This window comes from Oncorhynchus clarkii, chromosome 2 (genome assembly GCF_045791955.1).
Source record: "Oncorhynchus clarkii lewisi isolate Uvic-CL-2024 chromosome 2, UVic_Ocla_1.0, whole genome shotgun sequence".
Lineage (NCBI taxonomy): Eukaryota > Metazoa > Chordata > Actinopteri > Salmoniformes > Salmonidae > Oncorhynchus > Oncorhynchus clarkii.
Window position 1 is genome coordinate 48523779 of NC_092148.1, and position 22177 is coordinate 48545955.

The 22177-nt window shown below is 41.6% G+C and overlaps 1 protein-coding gene across 2 annotated transcripts in view; it reads left to right on the forward strand.

The window, feature by feature from the left end:
- Window positions 1-22177, forward strand: part of LOC139368699 (zinc finger protein 609a) — a 177604-nt gene that overhangs the window by 83472 nt on the left and 71955 nt on the right. For both annotated transcript variants that reach the window (XM_071107960.1, XM_071107968.1), the window contains one exon: window positions 4707-5587. In XM_071107960.1, the coding sequence (XP_070964061.1) occupies window positions 4838-5587 (750 nt within the window). In that variant the 5' untranslated portion in view covers window positions 4707-4837. The remainder of the gene's footprint in view (window positions 1-4706; window positions 5588-22177) is intronic.

Genomic DNA, 22177 nt, shown 5'->3' on the forward strand with positions numbered 1-22177 from the left:
ATTCATTCACTCTACGGCCAACTCATCCCAAACCATCTCAATTGGTTTGAGTTTGGGTGATTGTGGAGGCCAGGTCATCTGATGCAGCACTCATCACTCTCCATCTTGGTCAAATAGCCCTTACACAGCCTGGAGGTGTGTTGGGTCATTGTCCTTTTGAAAAACAAATGATAGTCCCTCTAAGTGCAAACCAGATGGTATGGCGTATTGCTGCAGAATGCTGTGGTAGCCATGCTGGTTAAGAGTGCCTTAAATTCTAAATAAATCACTGACAGTGTCACCAGCAAAGCACCATGACACCACATCCATGCTTCAATGTGGGAACCACACATGCAGCGATCATGCATTCACCTACTCTGCGTCTCACAAAGACACAGCTGTTGGAACCAAAAATATCACATTTGAAGTCATCAGACCAAACAACAGATTTCCACCAGTCTAATGTCCATTGCTCATGTTTCTTGTCCGAAGCAAGTCTCTTCTTGTTATTGGTGTCCTTTTAGTAGTGGTTTCTTTGCAGCAATCCGATCATGAAGGCCTGATTCATACAGTCTCTTCTGAATAGTTTGTTGTTGAGCTGTCTGTTACTTGAACTGTGAAGCATTTATTTGGGCTGCAATTTCTGGGGCTGGTAAGTCTAATGAACTTATCCTCTGCAGCAGAGGTAACTCTGGGTCTTCCATTCCTGTGGCGGTCCTCATGAGAACCAGTTTCATCATAGCGCTTGATGGTTTTTGCGACTGCTCTTGAAGAAACTTTCAAAGTTCTTGAAATGTTCCTAATTGACTGACCTTCATGTCTTAAATTAATTATGCTTATTTGAGCTGTTTTTGCCATAATATGGACTTGGTCTTTTACCAAATAGGGCTATCTTTTGTATACCACCCCTACCTTGTCACAACACAACTGATTGGATGAAATGCATTAAGGAAATCAATTCCACAAATATTTTTTTTACAAGGCACACCTGTTAATTGAAATGCATTCCAGGTGTTTACCTCATGAAGCTGGTTGAGAGAATGCCAAGAGTGTGCAAAGCTGTCATCAAGGCAAAGGGGGGCTACTTTGAAGAATCTCATATAAAAAAATATTTTGATTTGTTTTAACACTTTTGTGGTTGCAACATGATTCCATATGTTATTTCATAGTTTTGTCTTCACTATTATTCTACAATGTAGAACATAGTAAAAATAAAGACCCTTGAATAAGTAGGTGTGTCCAAACTTTTGACTTGTACTGTATATATTGTTTATGTATTTTCTTTCTTTATTCTTTTCCCCTAACCTTACCACCCCTTCCCTAATTGGAGTAAACTAATGGCAAACAATACTTAGTCTTCTACTTCCAGCTTATACATATTTCAGACTTTTTACAGACACAGTATATTTGACATTAGTTATATTTTGTTTATTTTTGGTCCCAGCCTTCAGCTACCCTCAACCCCTCCCATCTATCTCTGAGGACCATCACAACTGTGCTGTGATGTTTCACAAAAGTTTTGAATCTTTCTATTCTCCTAGTTTCTACAGATTCTCTGTATGTTAACATTGTCTGAATTTGATTTGGAGGTTTGGCAAATGTCTACAATACTTTCTGAAAGTGGATACTTTCCAGGGCTCGAAATGAATGCTTGTCCTGATGTCTCGGGCAAGAAAAAGTTGGTCAAGAAGAATATAGAATATAGTTTTATGAATGGATAAGTAGAAAAAAAAAACACATCACAATATCAAACAATTCTTCTGATAAGAATTGGATCAGAGTGGTTAACATGGAATAATATTAAAATATATGTTTCATGTAGGCTACATAAATTAAAAAGCCCACTTGCATATTACAGACTCATGTCCAAACCAATGCTAACATGAGGGATGCGCCAGAAAATGTAGACAAACTTTAATGAGACTTTTTTAATTACAGAAATATTGCGCACCGCACATCACTGACCTTGAATCTGAGCGGCGGTGGTCAGCATTTTGAAACTATTTAACCATACCTTTAATTGTTTAAAACTCAGACGTTTTATGTCATTCGATGAAGCATGTCTTACCTTGGTTTTCAAATCAATTATTGTATTGTACTGCAGCCAAAGGCATAATCATACTCATATAAGAGAGTGAACATTATTTATAATAAGGGTGAGATGGAGAAAATCGGACCTGTCTGAAATGAAAATGGATGGCCCTCCATTCTTTTTTTTACCTGAACCCTCCCTAAATGCTTGAAAAAAGACAACTGTCCCTCCCCAACTGACCCTTCCCTATACCCCAAAATAATAATGAATATGTTAAGTGGATAGCAGAGAACTGTCTACCCTCACTTCTTGGACAGACCAGAGCCTTAGCTATGCAGTTTTAGAAACGGTTCTTCGTCCTGTAAGCATTACATGGCAACGCAGGAATTTTGGTATTGCAAAGGGCTACAGGCCACAAGGTTGTGTGTTCGCAGTCCACTGTGGACGAGTATGGTTGGAAATATATAATTTATAGTAAATCATCGTATTTGCAGGGCTGAGAAAAACATTTCCTTTTTATTAAAAAAAAGAAATCATGCAATTTTTCATATTAGCTGAATATTTTTTTATACCACACAAATTACTGGCTAAAAATGGACAGAGAGGCCTATGTGCTCATCTTATCATATTTGTCAAATCAGTCTGTCTTGTTTGCAACGAAGCTGTCCCTGTTTGGAAATAATTTAATCCGAGACGTCATTAGGAATCTGATCATGGTACTTTCAAAAATTAGGCCTACCTTTCTACCCCAGAGAGAGAAGGCCTACCGACACATTAAAATGTAAGCTTTAACTAATGGCTACTCTTCTTCCGTGGCTTAATCCAACGAGAGACGGTCACAAGTGTTTCCCTAAAAGCTGTCTGGGTTTAAACATCTTCTATTGTAAAGAAAGCGAATAGCTTAATCAATTGATAGTGAAAGAATTTGATTACTTCCCAAGCAATTTCTTTTTGTTTCCCTGCTATAGTGGGTTGTAAGCTCAGCCTCTGAATGTCATGTAAATTAAACAATGATATCCACATATGCATCGGGAGCCACATCTTTCCCGGTTATTTTACAACTTGTTTCATAAAGCATTACGTGCCAAAGCGCTCTTTATAGTTCACTTTATATAGTCAGATCTGTTTTATTTTCTTAACATAAGCTAATAAGGGGTAGGTTAATACAAAAGTAGGCCTATGGCATACCCCATCAAAACAGTGCAAAGTGAGGAATTGACTGACAAATCTATGGATATAGCAGCCTATAGCCTCATTTTGTCTGTCAAACAGGTTGGCCTACTTCCTTAGTTCTTAAATGGGGACAAATAGGCTCCAATACAAAGCCCTCTTGTTGTTTAGTAAAGTCTAATTAAAATGAAGACAGTTTTTAATTAATTATGCCTACTCGAATTTGCTTACTTTCAGCACCATTTCCGATCGATTGTGCCACGGCCATTGGTTAGGCAGCACACAATAATAGTATTTGATCAGCAAGAGCAGGCCAGGGCTCAGGGTTGCAATATTCATTGTGGTATGTAATAAAGCTTAGCTGCTGGGATGGTGTAAATAAAGCTATCTTAGAAAATATAACTTTGCTCTGTGCTTATCCAAGCATGAACTTCGAAGCCTATAGCAGCGTTTCTCCAAACTCGGTCCTGGGAATCTCAAGGGGGGCACGTTTTGTATTTTGCCCTAACACTACACAGCTGATTCAAATAATCCACGCTTGTTGATGAGTTCATTATTTGAATCAGCTGTGTACTGCTAGGACAAAAAACAAAATGTGCACCCCTTGTGGTCCGAGGACTGAGTTTGAGAAACTCTAGCCTATAGGCTATGGATTATTTGATTGAGACCCCACTAAATAGCCTATAGGTGCACTTGGTATTGCGCGCCCAGCGGAGAATCAGAGATGAGGGTCGGCAGCGGGCACACAGCAGGCACATCGATATGTAGCCTAATGAGCAACTAATTCTGAAACACTGGAAAATATTGATATTACCGCTAATTGCAATTTGGAACATTCGTGTGTAGCCTACAGCCATATGCGCATTGTTGAGCTTATAATATGAAGAAATAAAACATTGTCAACATTTTTAAGATAAATGGTCAGATCTGTTGCATCGGCCTCTTTGCTTTTTTAAAAACGTTTTTGAATGTGCAGTGGTTGTATGAGTTTTGGTCTGTGGTCCTAGAACTGTCGGTTTTGAACCGTATAAATATTTTTTATCGTCCCTAGGACGACGGGACGCCCTTAATTTCGAGCCCTGTAAGGAATTGTTTTATAAAGACATAAAAAGTATTTAGTCGTGTTGCAAAACTTTATAGGCTATCAAAGGGGTGGGGGCAACCATCCTACCAAGAGAGCCTAAAAAGGAGTGTTGTATTTTGAGACTGGCTTGAATATGCAAAGAAGCCACAGACAGTGTAGCCTACATGTTCTTCTGATTCTCTATGGTAAAAAAGTTAGTAATGCATTTTATGTTGTGAAGTGGCATCGTACAATGTTGTAATAATGGTGTCACAGACCTTTTTTTAGGGGGGGGGGGGGACATGTGTCCTCTCAAAAGTTAATGTCAAGCCCTGATTTCTTTCCTGCTATACTTTCCTGTGTGGCAAGATTCAAATCTCTAATGATCTCATTATAGTTTATCTTGGTATGTTAAGAGCTTCTGACTGCAGAATTTTCACACATTTTCTCTTCTCTTTACAGGGCAACAATGTGGGTTACTGGGAAGGGGATACCGAGAAGACCCTAAAGCTGCTGTAACCCTTCTCCCACTGCCTCCAGTAGTCTGAGAAGGTCAGACTTAACTGTGGTGCGCCTGGGCCGCTGGCACTAAGATGTCCCTAAGCAGTGGCACTGCAGGCGGGAAAGGTGTGGACTCTAATGCGGTGGACACTTATGACAGCGGTGATGAATGGGATATAGGTGTTGGCAATCTGATCATTGACCTTGACGCAGACCTAGAAAAGGACAAACTTGAGATGTCTGGCACTAAAGACGGTGGGGGCATGGCTGCCCCTCCCAGCGCTGTAGCAGCTCTACCCGACAACATCAAATTTGTTAGCCCCGTACCCGCTGCTCAAGGCAAAGAGAGTAAACCCAAATCCAAGCGAAGTAAGAACTCAAAGGAAAGTGGCAAGGCCTCGGTTACAGACGGGGCCAAGAAAGACGCCCAGGTGCGAACCCAGGGCGAGGTTATGGGATCCGGCATTGGCACAGGTCCCACAACAAACACCAACTCTGGAAAGGGTGCTGAGAAGAGCAGCAAAGCCTCCCGTAATGTTCCTAGTGGAAAGAAAGACAAGGAGGTGGGCTCTGGGAAAAGTAAGAAGGAGAAAAGTGAAGTTGTGGCTACAGGAGTGGCTAATACTGAGAAGGAAATAGGTGCCCCAAATCTGCCTTTGGGGGGCCCTCGTAGCGTCCCATTTGAGGGTACGCAAAATACAGACTTGGCTGTGGCCGAACCACTTGGGAATATCGCCCTGGATTCCACAGGGATTGTTGTACCACCGTTAGCCATTAAAAGTGATCCAGAAGAGATGGACAACAGTGAATGCAGAAACCTGAAGAAAGTGAAAAGTGAAAAGGTAAGTAACAAGCTGTCTTGTCTTCGATTTTGTGCTTGGCTGCTGTTAAGTCAACTGCTTTGAACCATAGCAGATGCTGTCTGTTTGTTTGCTGCTGGAATATTAGCATATCTAGCTCGCCTTGACAAGTGATTTATTACATTTTAATGTAGCACTTTGCTTTCAAATTGAGTGAGCTACAGACGTAATCTAGTTCTCTGTGTGGGGGATAAGAGCTTTGTACTGTCTCGAAACCTCTCATGTAATCACTGAATTTGATGGGTGTGTTAAGTAGTGCATGAGGCTCCATCTTAACACTAATGGCTCCTCAGGGGACTTTCACACTGCTGTACTCACCCCATAGCCCAGAAACAAGTGAAGTATGTTATGCAAGACCCAACATAAGCGTCAGTCTGTACCACTACATATTGCAGATGCCTGTCCTTTTATGTATGCCAGTCATTTCAACAATGGGTTACTGCTCAGACCCTTCACTGCCATTAGTAAAAGGCCTGAGCAGTAACACAGGCACCCATTTTCGAACCTTCTAGAAGATGTTCTCAGGCACTCAAATGGGCAGTCTTGTTTTTACACAAGTTGCTTGTTGACATAGTGGGGGGAGGAGAGGGTGGTGGTGGAAGGCTTCAGCGTGTCGGATGCCAAAGATGTGACAAACCTGAGTGCTGCTGCTCTCTGATAAGGTTTCTGACAGAGACGCTGGAGAGTATTGACAAGCCATCTCTAGAAGAGGCTTTGCACCAGGAGATCAGTTACAATTGTCAGCCATATGTCACCGCCATACGCTGAGACAAAAGTGAAGCTCCAGGGGCAGTGTTGGACGTCTTGTTCTGGCAGCAGATTTTTTTTTTGGTGTGGGGGGGGGGTCGAAGAGCCTCGGCATTTTCCAGCCTGCAGTTAGTTAGCTGGGGGGCACTTTCAGGGTAGAGTTACCCATTAGACATAATTACTGGCTACTCTTCTCCATGTCATCTTGATAGTATGCTTTTCAAAGTCTTCATCGGATGGAACTTGGTAAGATCGTCAGGAAAAGGTATCAAAGTTCCTTTCGCTATGAGCTGTGTGATAGCTGCTTCTGCTGTATAGAATAGGACATCCATCCGTATTCCATTGAGAGGGTTTTCTGCTTATCTCCGGAGCTTGGGGAGTGCTGAACTCTGTGGCGGGAGGTTTCATGTGTCATCTTGCTCCATTTTCAACCTCTATCATTCAATGGTAGGGGGCATTCAGTTCAACTCATTCTCACTGTGTCTGTCTTGGGTGGGGGAGGAGGAGAGGAAGCAGTTTACTCCCTTTGTGAGGATCATGCCGGCAGGCCAGGAAATCCTGTGACTAAAGGACAAGATATCTCTGTCGTCTGTCTAGGGTCAATAAATAATTCTTTGTTTAGACACATTAAAGACTTGGTCGCATTAAAATTACACTATCCTTTAGCAAAAAACATGGTATCATCCATCTCATCAATAGGCCATTTCTGACATTATTTAGTTGTCAGCAGCTGACACTGGCTAACGGCACCCATTCTACAGTCATGACCTTCACATGCCTTTCCTGTTTGGACAACACAGGGAATTTGCAGTGCCCTGTACAGGCATTAACCTCAGTGATGGTGATTGCATGTTTCCACTGTGTCAGAGATGGAATTACTTGAGGTGAATGAGAGACTCTCTTTTTGAAATCCCTCGTAATCCGCTTTTGACGATTATTTTAATGTCTCCTGGTTGTCTACAGTCTGTCTCATCTCTTTAGACAGTATAGGCTGTCATAAAAACCTCATCACTTACGTAATTACACTTTTTCCTACTAAGCGCCCTGCCGTAAAATGGGGATCATTCTACCACAAAAAGTTCTGCATATTACAGACTCATGTCCAAACCGATGCTAACATGAGGGATGCGCCAGCAAATGTAGACAAACTTTAATGAGACTTTTTTAATTACAGAAATATTGCGCACCGCACATCACCGACCTTGAATCTGAGCGGCGGTGGTCAGCATTTTGAAACTATTTAACCATACATTTAATTGTTTAAAACTCAGACGTTTTATGTCATTCGATGAAGCATGTCTTACCTTGGTTTTCAAATCAATTGTTGTATTGTACTGCAGCCAAAGGCATAATCATACTCATATAAGAGAGTGAACATTATTTATAATAAGGGTGAGATGGAGAAAATCGGACCTGTCTGAAATGAAAATGGATGGCCCTCCATTCTTTTTTTTCCTGAACTGACCCTTCCCTATACCCCAAAATAATAATTTATATGTTAAGTGGATAGCAGAGAACTGTCTACCCTCACTTCTTGGACAGACCAGAGCCTTAGATATGCAGTTTTAGAAACAATTCTTCGTCCTTTTTCCTACTAAGCACCCTGCCGTAAAATGAGGTTCATTCTACCACAAAAAGTTCTGCATTTGCTTGCACCATGCTCTTAACAGGGCATTTAAAATTGACTGTGGCCCGTGGTAGTTGGCCTTTCCTTAAAGTTCAGGAGTTGAAGTTTGATTTCTGGAAGTCAAGTGAGCTTCTGTTGCCAATAGGCTACCTCCTCATTAATTAGCAAATGCAAGCGGTTTCTGTAATTTCCCAGCTAAATGCCAAGCTCACAAAGAATGAGCCTTCATTTTGAATCAGCACCAGACACCTTCCTCACTGCCAGTTACCGCAACCTGCGTAGAGATCAATGGACTCTACTGTAGCGAAAGTGCTGTATGCACAAGGGGTTTAAAGCTTTCTAGCATTCCTCTCTCAGCAGTGAATCCAGACATGATTTATTTAGACAAATTTCAAAAAAATTTACTTTCTTATTCCGCTGCAAAGTTTGATTGATAGTCAGTCAGGGCTCAGGTTTCTCATCCAGTCTTTATTAGACTGTCTATATTTTCCCTCCTTGAATTAACTCCTGGAGCAGTGGTTTTAATGAATAGGTATTTTTGGATCTCTTTCTCTCTCTTTTCCCACTTCTCTCCTTTCTCTCGAGTGTGGAGTATTCTGTAGGGAATGTGTCTGGGTGTAAGCAGCGCCTGTGAAATGTCAGGCTCCAGCGCTCTCACAGTCAAATCCAGGGCCTTATAGCGTGACGGGAGGTCTCCTGTGCACCTGGGAGCAGCCCTTCTCTTCTCGATAGTTTCATATTTATTTTTTTCTCTTTCACTCTCTCACTGCCCATGGTGACTTATGACTGGTGCTATTGTATTACAACTCAGGGTTAGTCAGGGCTGTGCAAACGAGGAGGAGGGGTGGCGCATGGAGAGACACAACTTGGACTCTCTCCCATTTCCGTGTCGGTTTCTCTGGATCCATCCTATCAGGTGGCCGGGGGGACTGGTTTTGCAATCTTTCTGTTTTCTCTGCATCCCGGCAACCTTATCGGAATACGGGTTCTTGGTTTAATCACTAACCTTTGATGATCTTCATCAGATGACACTCATAGGACTTCATGTTACACAATACATGTATGTTTTGTTCTATAAAGTTCATATTTATATTTTTAAAAAATCTCAGTATACGCGTTATGTTCAGTAGTTCAAAAACATCCGGTGATTTTGCAGAGAGCCACATCAATTTACAGAAATACTCATTATAAATGTTGATGAAAATACAAGTGTTATGCATGGAACTTTAAATACACTTCTCCTTAATGCAACCGCTGTGTCAGATTTCAAAAAATGCTTTACGGAAAATGCAAACCATGCAATAATCTGAGTATGGCGCTCAGAGACCAAACAAGCCAAAAATATATCTGCCATATTGTGCAGTCAACAGAAGTCAGAAATAACATTATAAATATTAACTTACCTTTGATGATCTTCATCAGAATGCACTCCCAGGAATCCCAGTTCCACAATAAATGTTTGATTTGTTCGATAATGTCCATTTATGTCCAAATAGCTACTTTTGTTAGCGCGTTTTGTAAACAAATCCAAACTCACGAAGCGCGTTCACTAGGAGCAGACGAAATGTCAAGTTCCGTTACAGTCCGTAGAAACTTATCAAACGATGTATAGAATCAATGTTTAGGATGTTTTTAACATAAATCTTCAATAATGTTCCAACCGGAGAATTCCTTTGTCTTCAGAAATGCAATGGAACGCGAGCTAACTCTCACGTGAATGAGCGTCACATACTTGTGGCACTCTGCCAGACCACTGACTCAAAGAGCCCTTATGAGCCCCTCCTTTACAGTAGAAGCATCAAACAAGGTTCTGAAGACTGTTGACATCTAGTGGAAGCCTTAGGAAGTGCAACATGACCAATATCCCACTGTATCTTCAATAGGGAATGAGTTGGAAAAACGACCAACCTCAGATTTCCCACTTCCTGCTTGGATTTTTTCTCAGGTTTTTTGCCTGCCATATGAGTTCTGTTATACTCACAAACATCATTCAAACAGTTTTAGAAACTTCAGAGTTTTCTATCCAAATATAATAATAACATGCATATATTAGCAACTGGGACTGAGTAGCAGGCAGTTTACTCTGGGCACCTTATTCATTCAAGCTACTCAATACTGCCCCCAGCCATAAGAAGTTAAACTCTAGTTTTCAGCCATTGTGTACGTGTGTGTATTTTCTATGCTACCCAGACAGGGAAAGGTGGTGCTGTACCACAACCCTAGTTTCCTTCTCCACAGTAACGACATATAGCAGAGCTCCATTGGAGTGCATGCCTGCACTAGAGGCCTGCATCATGAAAAATGTCAACCCCGCCGCAATGATCTCTTTTGGGACCTGACAGAGTTCATTGCGATGGGGTTGACATTTTTCATGATGCGTTTGGGAGTGGGTGGTCAGGCAGACAATTTTGTGATTTAAAATGTTTGTTGTTCTGCAGATTATTTGTGATTATTTGTCTTTCTGCTTTGTATGGCGTTAGCCTACCTATTGTATTAAAAGCAGACCTTTGTTGCGTTATTAAAACACACTCAGAATTCGCTGCTTTACGTTAGGTTGCCTAGCTCTCTTCCTCGTTGGGCGTGTGAGAACAAGTGTGCCTAGTATATGTGCGGTCTCAATTAAATAGAGTAGGCTGCCCTGCCCGTACGTTGTTGGAGAATCACGTGTCCGTTATCTTTCCAAGGAAATGAAAGTAAATATGATTCAACTGTAAACTATACTACAGTGCCTGTCAATAAATATTGATAATGGAAAGTGGAGTGAGGTCAACCAGCATTAGTTGAGGTGCAATCAAAAATCGTAATTGAAAAGGTAAAGGCGTACCGCGTGAATAGGCTACCATGGTGAGGGAGCTTTGCGCATTTTTGATTTTCAATAAATATTGATGACCCATTTATTTGTCTCTGTCTGCTAATCGTCCTCCTAAAAAGTAGGATATATCCTATATGCAAAACGTGTCCGCTTTCTCCGCTTTTTATGTTGTGGCAGCCATGCTGGCTAAGTGTGTCTTGAATTCTAAATAAGTCACAGACAGTGTCACTAGCAAAGCACCATCACACCACCACCTCCATGCTTCACGGTGGGAACCACACATGCAGAGATCATCCGTTCATCTACTCTGCGTCTCACAAAAACATGGCGGTTGAAACCAAAGATCTCAAATTTGGACTGATCAGACCAAAGGACAGATTTCCACTGATTTAATGTCCACTGCTTGTGTTTCTTGGCCCAAGCAAGTCTGTTATTCTTAATGATGTCCTTTAGTAGTGGTTTCTTTGCAGCAATCCGATCATGAAGGCCTGATTCATGCAGTCTCCTCTGAACAGTTGATGTTGAGATGTGCCTGTTACTTGAACTCTGTGAAGCATTTATTTGGGCTGTAATGTCTGAGGCTGGTAAGTCTAATGAACATATCCTCTGCAGAAGAGGTAACTCTGGGTCTCCCTTTCCTGTGGCGGTCCTCATGAGAGCCAGTTTCATCATAGCGCTTGATGGTTTTTGCAACTGCTCTTGAAGAAACTTTCAAATTTCTTGACATTTTCCGCATTGACTGACCTTCATGTCTTAAAGACTGTTGTTTCTCTTTGCTTATTTGAGCTGTTCTTGCCATAATATGGACTTGGTCTTTTACCAAATAGGGCAATGTTTTGTATACCACCCCTAACTTGTCACAACTGATTGACTCTAACACATTAAGAAAAGAAATGCCACAAATGTACTTTTAACAAGGCACACATGTTAATTGAAATGCATTCCCGGTGACTACCTCACGAAGCTGGTTGAGTTTGCAAAGCTGTCATCAAGGCAAAGGGTGGCTACTTTGAAGAATTGTCAAATATATTTTGATTTGTATAATACTTGGTTGCTACATTATTCCATATGTGTTATTTCATAGTTGGGATGTCTTCATTATTATTCTACAATGTAGAAAATAGTAAAAAAATAAAGAGAAATGAGTAGGTGTGTCAACTTTTGACTTGTACTGTATGCCTAAAATAACATTGTGGGACTGGTGTTCAGGACCAGTTCTTGCAGTAGTGGGTGAGAGTCTGACAGAAAGCCAGCAAGTGTGAGTGGATGCGTTATGAGAAGCTGCAGGATGCGGCATGAATAAATCAGTCCCGCACAGACCTCTGGCCTGCACCATCAGACAGAGCCACAGCCATAGCTTTGAGAACAGAGCCGAACAATAACTAGCTTAACAAATAACTAACACCAACTGAAATTGTATTTTTGCGAGGAGGAGGAGGAGGAGCAGGGAGACAGACAAAAATAGTATAAACCTAGGCACACACCCACCAGCACTAGCACACTTGAACTCAGCGTAGCAGGGACACACTATCTCTCTCATTCACACACACGCCCTCAGAGGAAAGGAACCCTTTTTGATCTGAAATCTCCCTTGTGATCTAGTAGGGTTAGCCCTCACATTAGAACAGCCTCTGACTCGTGTTTCTCTTCCAGTCCAGACTCCCGCTCCTCTGTCAAGGTGTGTAATCCCAAAGACGGGGGTTGTGTGTAGAGATCAGACCCACCATTAGTTTTCCAGCCATCTGTTCCGAGATGCCTGAGTAACATTCTGATTACTGCAGAAAACTAGGCAGCAAACTGGGCAGACAAAGCTCGCCTCTTATGTTCCAATCTCGTTGAGCTCTCAAATGGCCACCCCACGCATCTACTGGAAGGGCAGTGCCTTCCCCCTGTCTGGCTGCAGTGGAACAGCGATTCCTCTTCATCAGCTAACGGCTAGCTCCTACACTCACACCGGGCTTTTATACAGCCTTGCATTCATAGCCGTCGAAGTCAAACGGGAGTAGACGCACATTTCTCTCGTCATGGGAGACGCACATTTCTCTCGCCATGGGAGACGTTTCCGTTTTGTCATGTTCAGTGTCATTTTAAGACGATAAGCAGCCTTTCCTACCCACAGATCACAAGCTATAATGCCACCACCATCGCAGTCCCTTTTCAGAGAATGTAGAACGGCCTCATTGTGATCGGTGCAGGCTGTCTCCCTTTTTTGTGTAACACAGTTCAGCCCCAAATCGGAATCATTGAAGTGGATGCCTGTCTTGAAGTTGAGTGTTTGTGACTTCCTTTGAAACGGGGTGGCGGATAATTGAAAACACATAAAGAAAAAGCAGGGCCTGTTGCCAAGTTCTCCTTTTCTGGCGAGCTGCTCTCGTTGATGGAACCGTTACAATCAACTTTCCAACCATGCCATGGTCCACTCTAGATCGAACCAGCAGTCAGCTGCTCTGCATTAGACATGGATCACATCCATAGCTGCGATTCTTTCAGCATTTCGTCATTTCTACACATCAGTCATTTTGGTCAAAATAACGTTAGCATTTAAAGTCTGCCAGCTAAAAACAAATACTTGCCTCAGTTGGCCTTTGCATCTTAAAATGGATTCTAGATTGATGAAATCAAACAGCCTTTCTGAAAAAATAAATGGGAAAACACCAAAGCTAGCTCTCTGCCCCAAGGAGAAGTAGTGGCTTGTTTTAGAGCAGTGTTTCTATTTGAGCAGTGTTAGAGCAGTGTTTCTATTTGAAAATGAGTTTGGCTGTGCAGTACCTACAAGATGCTGCCAAGACAGACTTAGTGTTGTCACGATGCCGGAATTTTTTACTTCAATAACGATACCAGGTTTAGTATCACAATACTCTATACAATCACGATGCTCAATACCAAAATGATACCAGAACTAAAAAAAAGTCACAGCATGATACTTGATCCAGACAGATACAGTGCCTTCAGAAAGTATTCATACCCCTTGACTTATTTCACATTGTGTTGTATTACAGCCTGAATTCAAAATGGATGAAATTCATTTGTTTCTTACCCATCTACATACAACACCCCATAATGACAAAGTGAAAACATGTTTTTATTTATTTTTGCTAATTTATTGAAAATGAAATATCTTATATCAAATATCTGATTTACATAAATATTCACAGCCCTGAGTCAGTATTTTTGTAGAAGCACAGTTGGGATGATTATAGCTGTGATTCTTTCTGGGAAAGTCTCTAAGATGTTGCACCTGGATTGTGCAACATTTGCCCATTTTATTATTTTCATAATATTCAAGCTCTGTCAAAATGGTTGTTGATCATTGCTAGACAACCATTTTTAGGTCTTACAATAGACTGTCAAGTAGATTTAAGTAAAACTCGGACACTCAGGAACATTCCCTTGTCTTCTTGGTAAGCAAGTACAGTGTAGATTTGGCCTTGTATTTTCAGTTATTGTCCTGCTGAAAGCAGGGTTTCCGTTAGGAAAATGTGGCCCGTACATTTGACCGGCAACATTTCAATTTAACGGACATTTGAGAAATCTACCGGACCCATATGCATTGGGTTCGTAACCTGATTAGGGCGGGCACCCCCTAATATATTAAAAGAACATGCAAGTCAAGGATGCAACAATGTGCGGTCCTTCTTACTGAATTCTCATTAGCACTTTGAAAAAGATGGTAGAATTGTGCCACACTGGGATATTCGGTAATACCGGCACTGAACTCAAGGGAGCTGTTTTCAATCCCCACTGGTACTGTGTAAAACCGGAGGTGAGCAATGCTAATAAGTACATGTAAAATCCCATAGAGAATGCTAACTAAATGTTAATGATCTCATTGTGAACATTTTTAGACAGTGTCTGACCTGAACTATAAAAGTAACAAAAAAATGCTACATAGTGAATGCTTGATGTTGGAATAAGCTAACCATTTAGCTAGATAAAGAACTAGCTACTAAATTAGCAAACCAAATGCACAACTGCAATGCGTTTAGCACATTTTAAACAGTTAACTTAATCGTTATTCACATTTAGTTGTGAATTCCATACTGTAATTAGATCACCTGGCGCGTGCTGCACAACAGTGAGTGACTCACAAGGCTCCGGTCTCTCGCAGTTGTCCCCTGGCTTTTTCTAAATACCCCTGTATACTGTATATACGGTACACCGCCCAAGCCTAGTTAGAATAACGAACAACAAAATCACTGGCCTATATCAATATGGAGGAACAAAGCTGCCATAATTAGAATTAAATTAATAAATACATAAATGCACACATACAGTGCATTCGAAAAGTATTCAGACCCCTTGACTTTTTCCAAATTTTGCTACATTACAGCCATATTCTAAAATAGATAAAAACACATTTTCCTCAATCTACACACAGTACCCCATAATGACAAACCGAACATTATATAAATATTTTTATTTTTATATATATATATATATATATATATATATATATATATATATATATATTCATTGATATATATATATATAAAAAAAATACATACCTTATTTACATAAGTATTCATGCTATGAGACTCGAAATTGAGGTCTGGTGCATCCTGTTTCATTGATCATCCATGAAATGTTTTTAGAACTTGATTGGAGTCCACCTGTGGTAAATTCAATTCATTGGACATGATTTGATTGGTCCCCAAGAACACAGGGGCCTCCAGCATTCTTTAATGGAAGAAGTGTGGAACCACCAAAACTCTTCCTAGAGCTGGCCGCCCGGCCAAACTTAGCAGTCGGGGAAGAAGCGCCTTGGTCAGGAAGGTGACCAAGAACTTGGTCACTCTGACAGAGCTCCAGACTTACTCTGTGCTCTGATAAAACCAAGATTGAACTCCTTGGCCTGAATGCCAAGCATCATGTTCGGAGGAAACAGTGAAGCATAGTGGTGGAAGCATCATGATGTGGGGATGTTTTTCAGGGACTGGGAGACTAGTCAGGATCGAGGGAAAGCTGAGAGGAGCAAAGTACAGAGAGATCCTTGATGAAAACCTGCTCCAGAAAGCTCAGGACCTCAGACCAGGGTGAAGGTTCACCTTCCAATGGGACAACGACCCTAAGCACACAGCCAAGACAACGCAGGAGTGACTTCGGGACAAGTCTCTGAATGTCCTTGAGTGACCCAGCCAGAGTCCAGACTTGAACCCTATTGAACATCAAAAATAGATGTGCAGTGTCGCGACCCCATCCAACCTGACAGAGCTTGAGAGGATCTGCAGAGAAGAATGGGAGAAACTTCCCAAATACAGGTGCGCTAACCTTGTAGCGTCATACCCAAGAAGACTGTAATAGCTGCCAAAGGTGCTTCAAGAAAGTACTGGGTAAAGGGTCTGAATACTTATGTAAATGTGCTTTTTTTCATGTATTTTGTCATTATGGGGTATTGTGTGTAGATTGAGTGGAAAAAACTATTTAATGAATTTTAGAATAAGGCTGTAACTAAACAAAATGTGAAAAAAGTGAAGGGGTCTGAATACTTTCCGAATGCAGTGTAAATGGATAAATAAATGCACAAATAGAAAAATAAATGGATAAATGATTGCACACAAATAGATGATTATTAATTAATGAATCCCACTTTTCATTCCATGCATTGATATTTCTTCAATTTATTTCTATATTTCTTCCTCCAATAATATTGAGGTGTCAAACGTATGTGGGTGCTATCTAACACACCATTGGTTGATCGTTTGCATTTGCCTGGGCTGCGTTCAGTATGACAGAATGTGTTTTAAAGGACATTATTTCACATTTACACCACCCCAAACAATAATGTCTAGCACATATAGCTATGTCTCAATACGATGTATCTTTTTTGTGGCAAATTGTTTATCAAAACTATTATATGCTGTTCTCCTGAGTGGCGCAGTGGTCTAAGACACTGCATCTCAGTGCAAGAGGCATCACTGTAGTAGCTGGTTCGGATCCAGGCTGCATCATTGGGAGTCCTATAGGGCGGCGCACAGTTGACCCAGCGTCGTCCGGGATTGGTCCTGTGTTTAGGCCGTCATTGTAAATAAGAATTTGTTCTAAACTGACTTGCCTAGTTAAATAAATATTACATTTAAAAATAAATGTGCCTCAAGTGTACTATAAAAAGAACAAATGGAACATTGTCCTTGCTTGACATAGATAGTGGTGAACAGTTTTGGCTGTTACGATTGTTTTGCTTTTGACAATAAGGCATCGGACTACGTCTAAACAAAATAATCCACTATGCAAGTAACCATTTATTTCACTGTACCGTTTACACCTTCTGTATCCTATGCATGTGAAAAATAAACTTTGATTTCATTTAATATAGTGTGTGTGTTTACCAGAGATGGTAATGAGAAGAACAAAATGACCTACACCAAAATCAAATTAGGAGATAGGCCAAGGACTAGATAGTTTATTTGTACTACTACTTTTTGCTACTACTTTTAATCTTAATCTTTGGTTGTTTGCTACACTGTGAATCCTTAGAGATGGGTGGGGCTAATGCTTAAGAGGGTGTGAACGATGCTGAATGGGTGTAGACAAAGAAGAGCTCTCCAGTACGTGTACCAACACATTCACAGGCCATTTTCTCAAAAGTGGCGTTAGAAGTTTATCAACTTTCAAAGCAGAATTACTTTCCCATTGTTCCTCAACTGCAGTGCATGATATACAGTTTTCTAGCTCTGAGTTTTTACTTTTATCCAATGTAAACAACACCATTTCAGATTTTGCTTCGTTGGACCGAAACCAGGTGGTGGGTCACATATTATCCAGAGCCACTGGTTGCATTGGGTTCACTGTACTTATGCCAAAACTCATGCTATCTTCTCCCTGTAAAAGACTCGCAGTCTCCCAGACAAAACTAACACGTCCATCCCCCTATCCCCAGGTGAGTTTGTTGGGCTGTGGAACTCTAGCGTATCACATGAAAAATCCTGCCACCCTGTTGTCAGCTATCCGCAAACAGTTCACTGAGGAAGGATGCAACTATCAAGGCTCTAACCCTAACCCACATTTAGGTGGTGACCAAATGCAATATAGATTTGTATAAACTCAATTTAATTGTATTGTTAGATTACAAAACAATTTTTACATGCATGTTTGTCACATCAGCTTTGACTAACTTCTGTGGTAGCTTAAACACAAAGACGACACTTGATGATTCAAAAGGTCTAAAGTAAATACAATTCTCATGTCCAGGGTGAATACATTGTTTATGTATATCAGACATCACACAGGTTTGGCAACTAAAATATATATCCCAAACAAGATTGAAGACTGCGACAAGTAAAAACAAGTGAATAAAAGTCTGTGCTTTTGTCCGTAGCTGTTGGTATGAATTTGAGTGGTTACATACATGTTTACAGAAAGGCTGTGAGATCGAGAGGGAGACTGTTCCTGTATTCCCAGGTAAGGCCCTTGCTTCTGGTACCAATGAAGGCCACAGTCTTCAGTCCGGCAGCTTGAAGATGTGTCACCATCCAGGCCCATGTCATAGCATGCAGTGGCCTGATAGGGAGATGACAATAAATGCATTATGTACCTTTCATCACCGAAGTCGTGTTAGCATTTATTGCAAATGTCGTTGAGCAATTCAACCCTTTTGTTAGTGTCATTGATTTATGGAAATTAACGTACAATATTCAGTTAATAAGCATTGACTAATACCTCTAGGGCAGGGATAGGCAACCCTGGTTCTGGAGTGCCACAGGCGCTTCATGTTTTTGATTTAACCGACCTGGAAAACTGGTTGTTTTGAATTTAGGCAATCACTCAACTGATCAATTAGTTCATGCGGTCAGGGCTGTATTCAGTACATACAAATGTAAAAGAATGTTCAATTGAACGGAAACGGTGCTGTACTGAACGACTCGTTGAAAAATGGGGTTGGGTTGTGTGTTCAAAATGCACCGCTGCCCTTTAAATACTAAACTCATTGCTTCAAGCCACACCCCGGCACACCCACCGATTGGAGCAAAATTATCTGTCGGTTCAAGAATGTTTTGAGAAAACGTGGCTGAACTGAACGAACGCCTGTTGTGCCGAGTTGAAACTAAATCCTGCAGTACCTGCGGCACTCCAGGAACAGGGTTGCCTCTACCCCTGCTCTAGGGGTAAAATGACTGCTGTGCAAGGTATTGTGTAACAGCTTTCTTCCAGGGCCTATATTCACAAAGCGTCTCCCTCTAGGGATAGTGGTCTAGGATAACCTCCCCCTTGTCAATGTGAAGGCAAAACGTATCCTAAAATCAGTACTACTCGTGAGATTCTTTGTGATTATGGTCCCTGGCCTGTCAGCAATGCCACTCCACCTGAAATGCAACAACAACAAAAACATGAACAAGAATTAGCTCAGTCAGTAATTTAGTCATTTTAAATGTGCACAAGCCCCCTAATCAGTCAAATTATATGAAAACAACAGTAAAATTAGGAGGGGCATTTCTCTTGCCAACTTTCAGTCATTAAAGCATAAACAAACAGGCAGGGGAACAAAGTAGTTTGACAAAAACTGTTAAAATAGTCAGTAACTAGCTACCAATATAGCTAGCAATTATATAGCTAGTTATTTTCTAGAAACCTAGCTAGAGTCCACTTAGCTTGCTATCTACGGTGAACTCAGTTGGTGGGGGTAAGCTAACGTTAGCTAGTTTTCCCCCAGCCATTCAAGATAGCTGCTTAATGGAACTTTATCAATAAGATGAATAGCTAGCAGCTAGCTGACCCAAGTTTTCAATGCATACCTCCACAAGGAAAGCAGGTAATCTGTTTTCCGTATCGGCCAGCACTGTATGTAAAGCTAAGCACACACATTTTTGCGGTTCACCTTCAAAATAAAGGCCCGGCATTGAAATGGGCACATTGTGAAATCATGCCTTATTTGGGCTACATACTGTTTAACAAGTTATATAAATTCAACAAAAGACTAAGTTAATTTGACCAAAAAAATGGCAAATCAGTTGAAGTCGCACTGTGGATGTATTAGACTTCATAATTGCATTGGGCATACTTATATTTCGCTGTACAGCTTTACCTATGGATTGTGGAGCAATGAAATGGGGTATCAGCCTATTCAGTGATACCCACAGAACACAATTATGAAGAGTGTACCTACATATTACCATTGTAGCTAATATTGCAGGACTTTGACTGTGGGAAATCACCTCCCCAGGCAGACTTGTGTGTATTGGACATTCATACTGCAATGTACAGCCTTACCTATTTAAAAAAATGGCTAGCTGGAGCTGTCTGAGCGGTCGGTTGGGAATGTCCTCACCCGCTAGTAATTAATGTGATGCAATTGGTTCTGACTCGCTACAGGCTGTCCGGCAAGAACAGTACAGATGCTTCTTAGTCCAGGACTTTTATTATCACCATCACCACCACACACTATAGTATTCACACTCACACAGACATCTCCAGTTTGCATAGGATGGACTTGTGGTTCTGAAAGGTAAGAACAAATCTACAATGTTGTAAGCTATCCAATAGGAATATCTACACAGGAAAGAATGGCATAGCATCTATACAGGGATATTCAAATTACAGCATACACATTTAGAGCACTATATGTATAAACAAATCATGGAGAGAGAGAGAACTAATTAAGACAGGCAAGATTTATGGCCCTCTCTCAGAACTGGTGGATATCTGATCTGTGTCTAGGTGCCACAGAGTCATAAATTGTACTTCAGGGGCAGGCGGGAGCGCTGAGGACCGTCTATGAAACATCTAGAATCTCTCGCCATGGCTTAACAGTAGCGCAAACTATGAAAATCACATCAAATTGTATTTGTCACATGCGCCGAATACAACAGGTGTAGTAGACCTTACAGTGAAATGCTTACTTACAAGCCCTTAACCAACAATGCAGTTTTAAGTAAATATCTAAAAAAGTGAGAGATAAAAGTAACAAATAATTAAAGAGCAGCAGTAAAATATACAGGGGGTACCTGTACAGAGTCAATGTGCAGGGGCACCGGTTAGTCAAGGTAATATGTACATGTAGGTAGAGTTATTAAAGTGACTATGCATAGATAATAACAGAGAGTAGCAGCAGCGTAGAAGGGGTGGGCAATGCAAATAGTCTGGGTAGCCATTTGATTAGATGTTCAGGAGTCTTATGGTTCGGGGGTAGAAGCTGTTTAGAAGCCTGTTTGACCTAGACTTGGTGCTCCGGTACCGCTTGCTGTACAGGAGCAGAGAGAACAGTCTATGACGAGGGTGCCTGGAGTCTTTGACAATTGTTAGGGCCTTCCTCTGACACCGCCTGGTATAGAGGTCCTGGGTGGCAGGAAGCTTGTTGTTGGTGATGTACCGGGCCATACGCACTACCCTCTGTAGTGCCTTGCGGTCGGATGCCGAGCAGTTGCCATACCAGGCAGTGATGCAACCCGTCAGGATGCTCTCGATGGTGCAGCTGTAAACCTTTTGAGGATGTGAGGACCCATGTCAAATCTTTTCAGTGTCCTGGGGGGGAATAGGTTTTGTCATGCCCTCTTTACGAATGTCTTGGTGTGCTTGGACTATGTTAGTTTGTTGGTGATATGGACGCCAACGAACTTGAAGCTTTCAACCTGCTCCACTGCAGCCCCGTCGATGAGAATGGGGGCATGCTCGGTCCTCTTATTTTCCTGGAGTCCACAATCATCTCCTTTGTCTTGATCACATTGAGGGAGAGTGTGTTGTCCTTGCACCACACGGTCAGATGTCTGACCTCCCTATAGGCTGTCTCATCGTTGTCGGTGATCAGGCCTATCACTGTTGTGTCATCGGCAAACTTAATGATCGTGTTGTAGTCTTGCCTGGCAGTCCTGAGAGAACAGGGAGTACAGAAGAGGACTGAGCACGCACCCCTGAGGGGCCCCCGTGTTGGGGATCAGCGTGGCGGATGTGTTGTTATCTACCCTTACCAACTGGGGGCGGCCTGTCGGGAAGTCCAAGATCCAGTTGCAGACAGAGGTGTTTAGTCCCAGGGTCCTTAGCTTAGTGATGAGCTTTGAGGGCTTTATGGTGTTGAACGCTGAGCTGTAGTCAATGAATAGCATTCTCACATAGGTGTTCCTTTTGTCCATGTGTGAAAGAGCAGTGTGGAGTGCAATAGAGATTGCATCATTTGTGGATCTGTATGCAAATTTAAGTGGGTCTAAGGTTTCTGGGATAATGGTGTTGATGTGAGCCATGACCAGCCTTTCAAAGCATTTCATGGCTACAGATGTGAGTGCTATGGGTCGGTAGTCATTTGGGCAGGTTACCTTAGTGTTCTTGAGCACAGGGACTATGGTGGTCTGCTTGAAACATGTTGGAATTACAGATTCAGACCGGGAGAGGTTGAAAATGTCAGTGAAGACACTTGCCAGTTGTTCAGCGCATGCTCAGAGTACATGTCCTGGTAATCCGT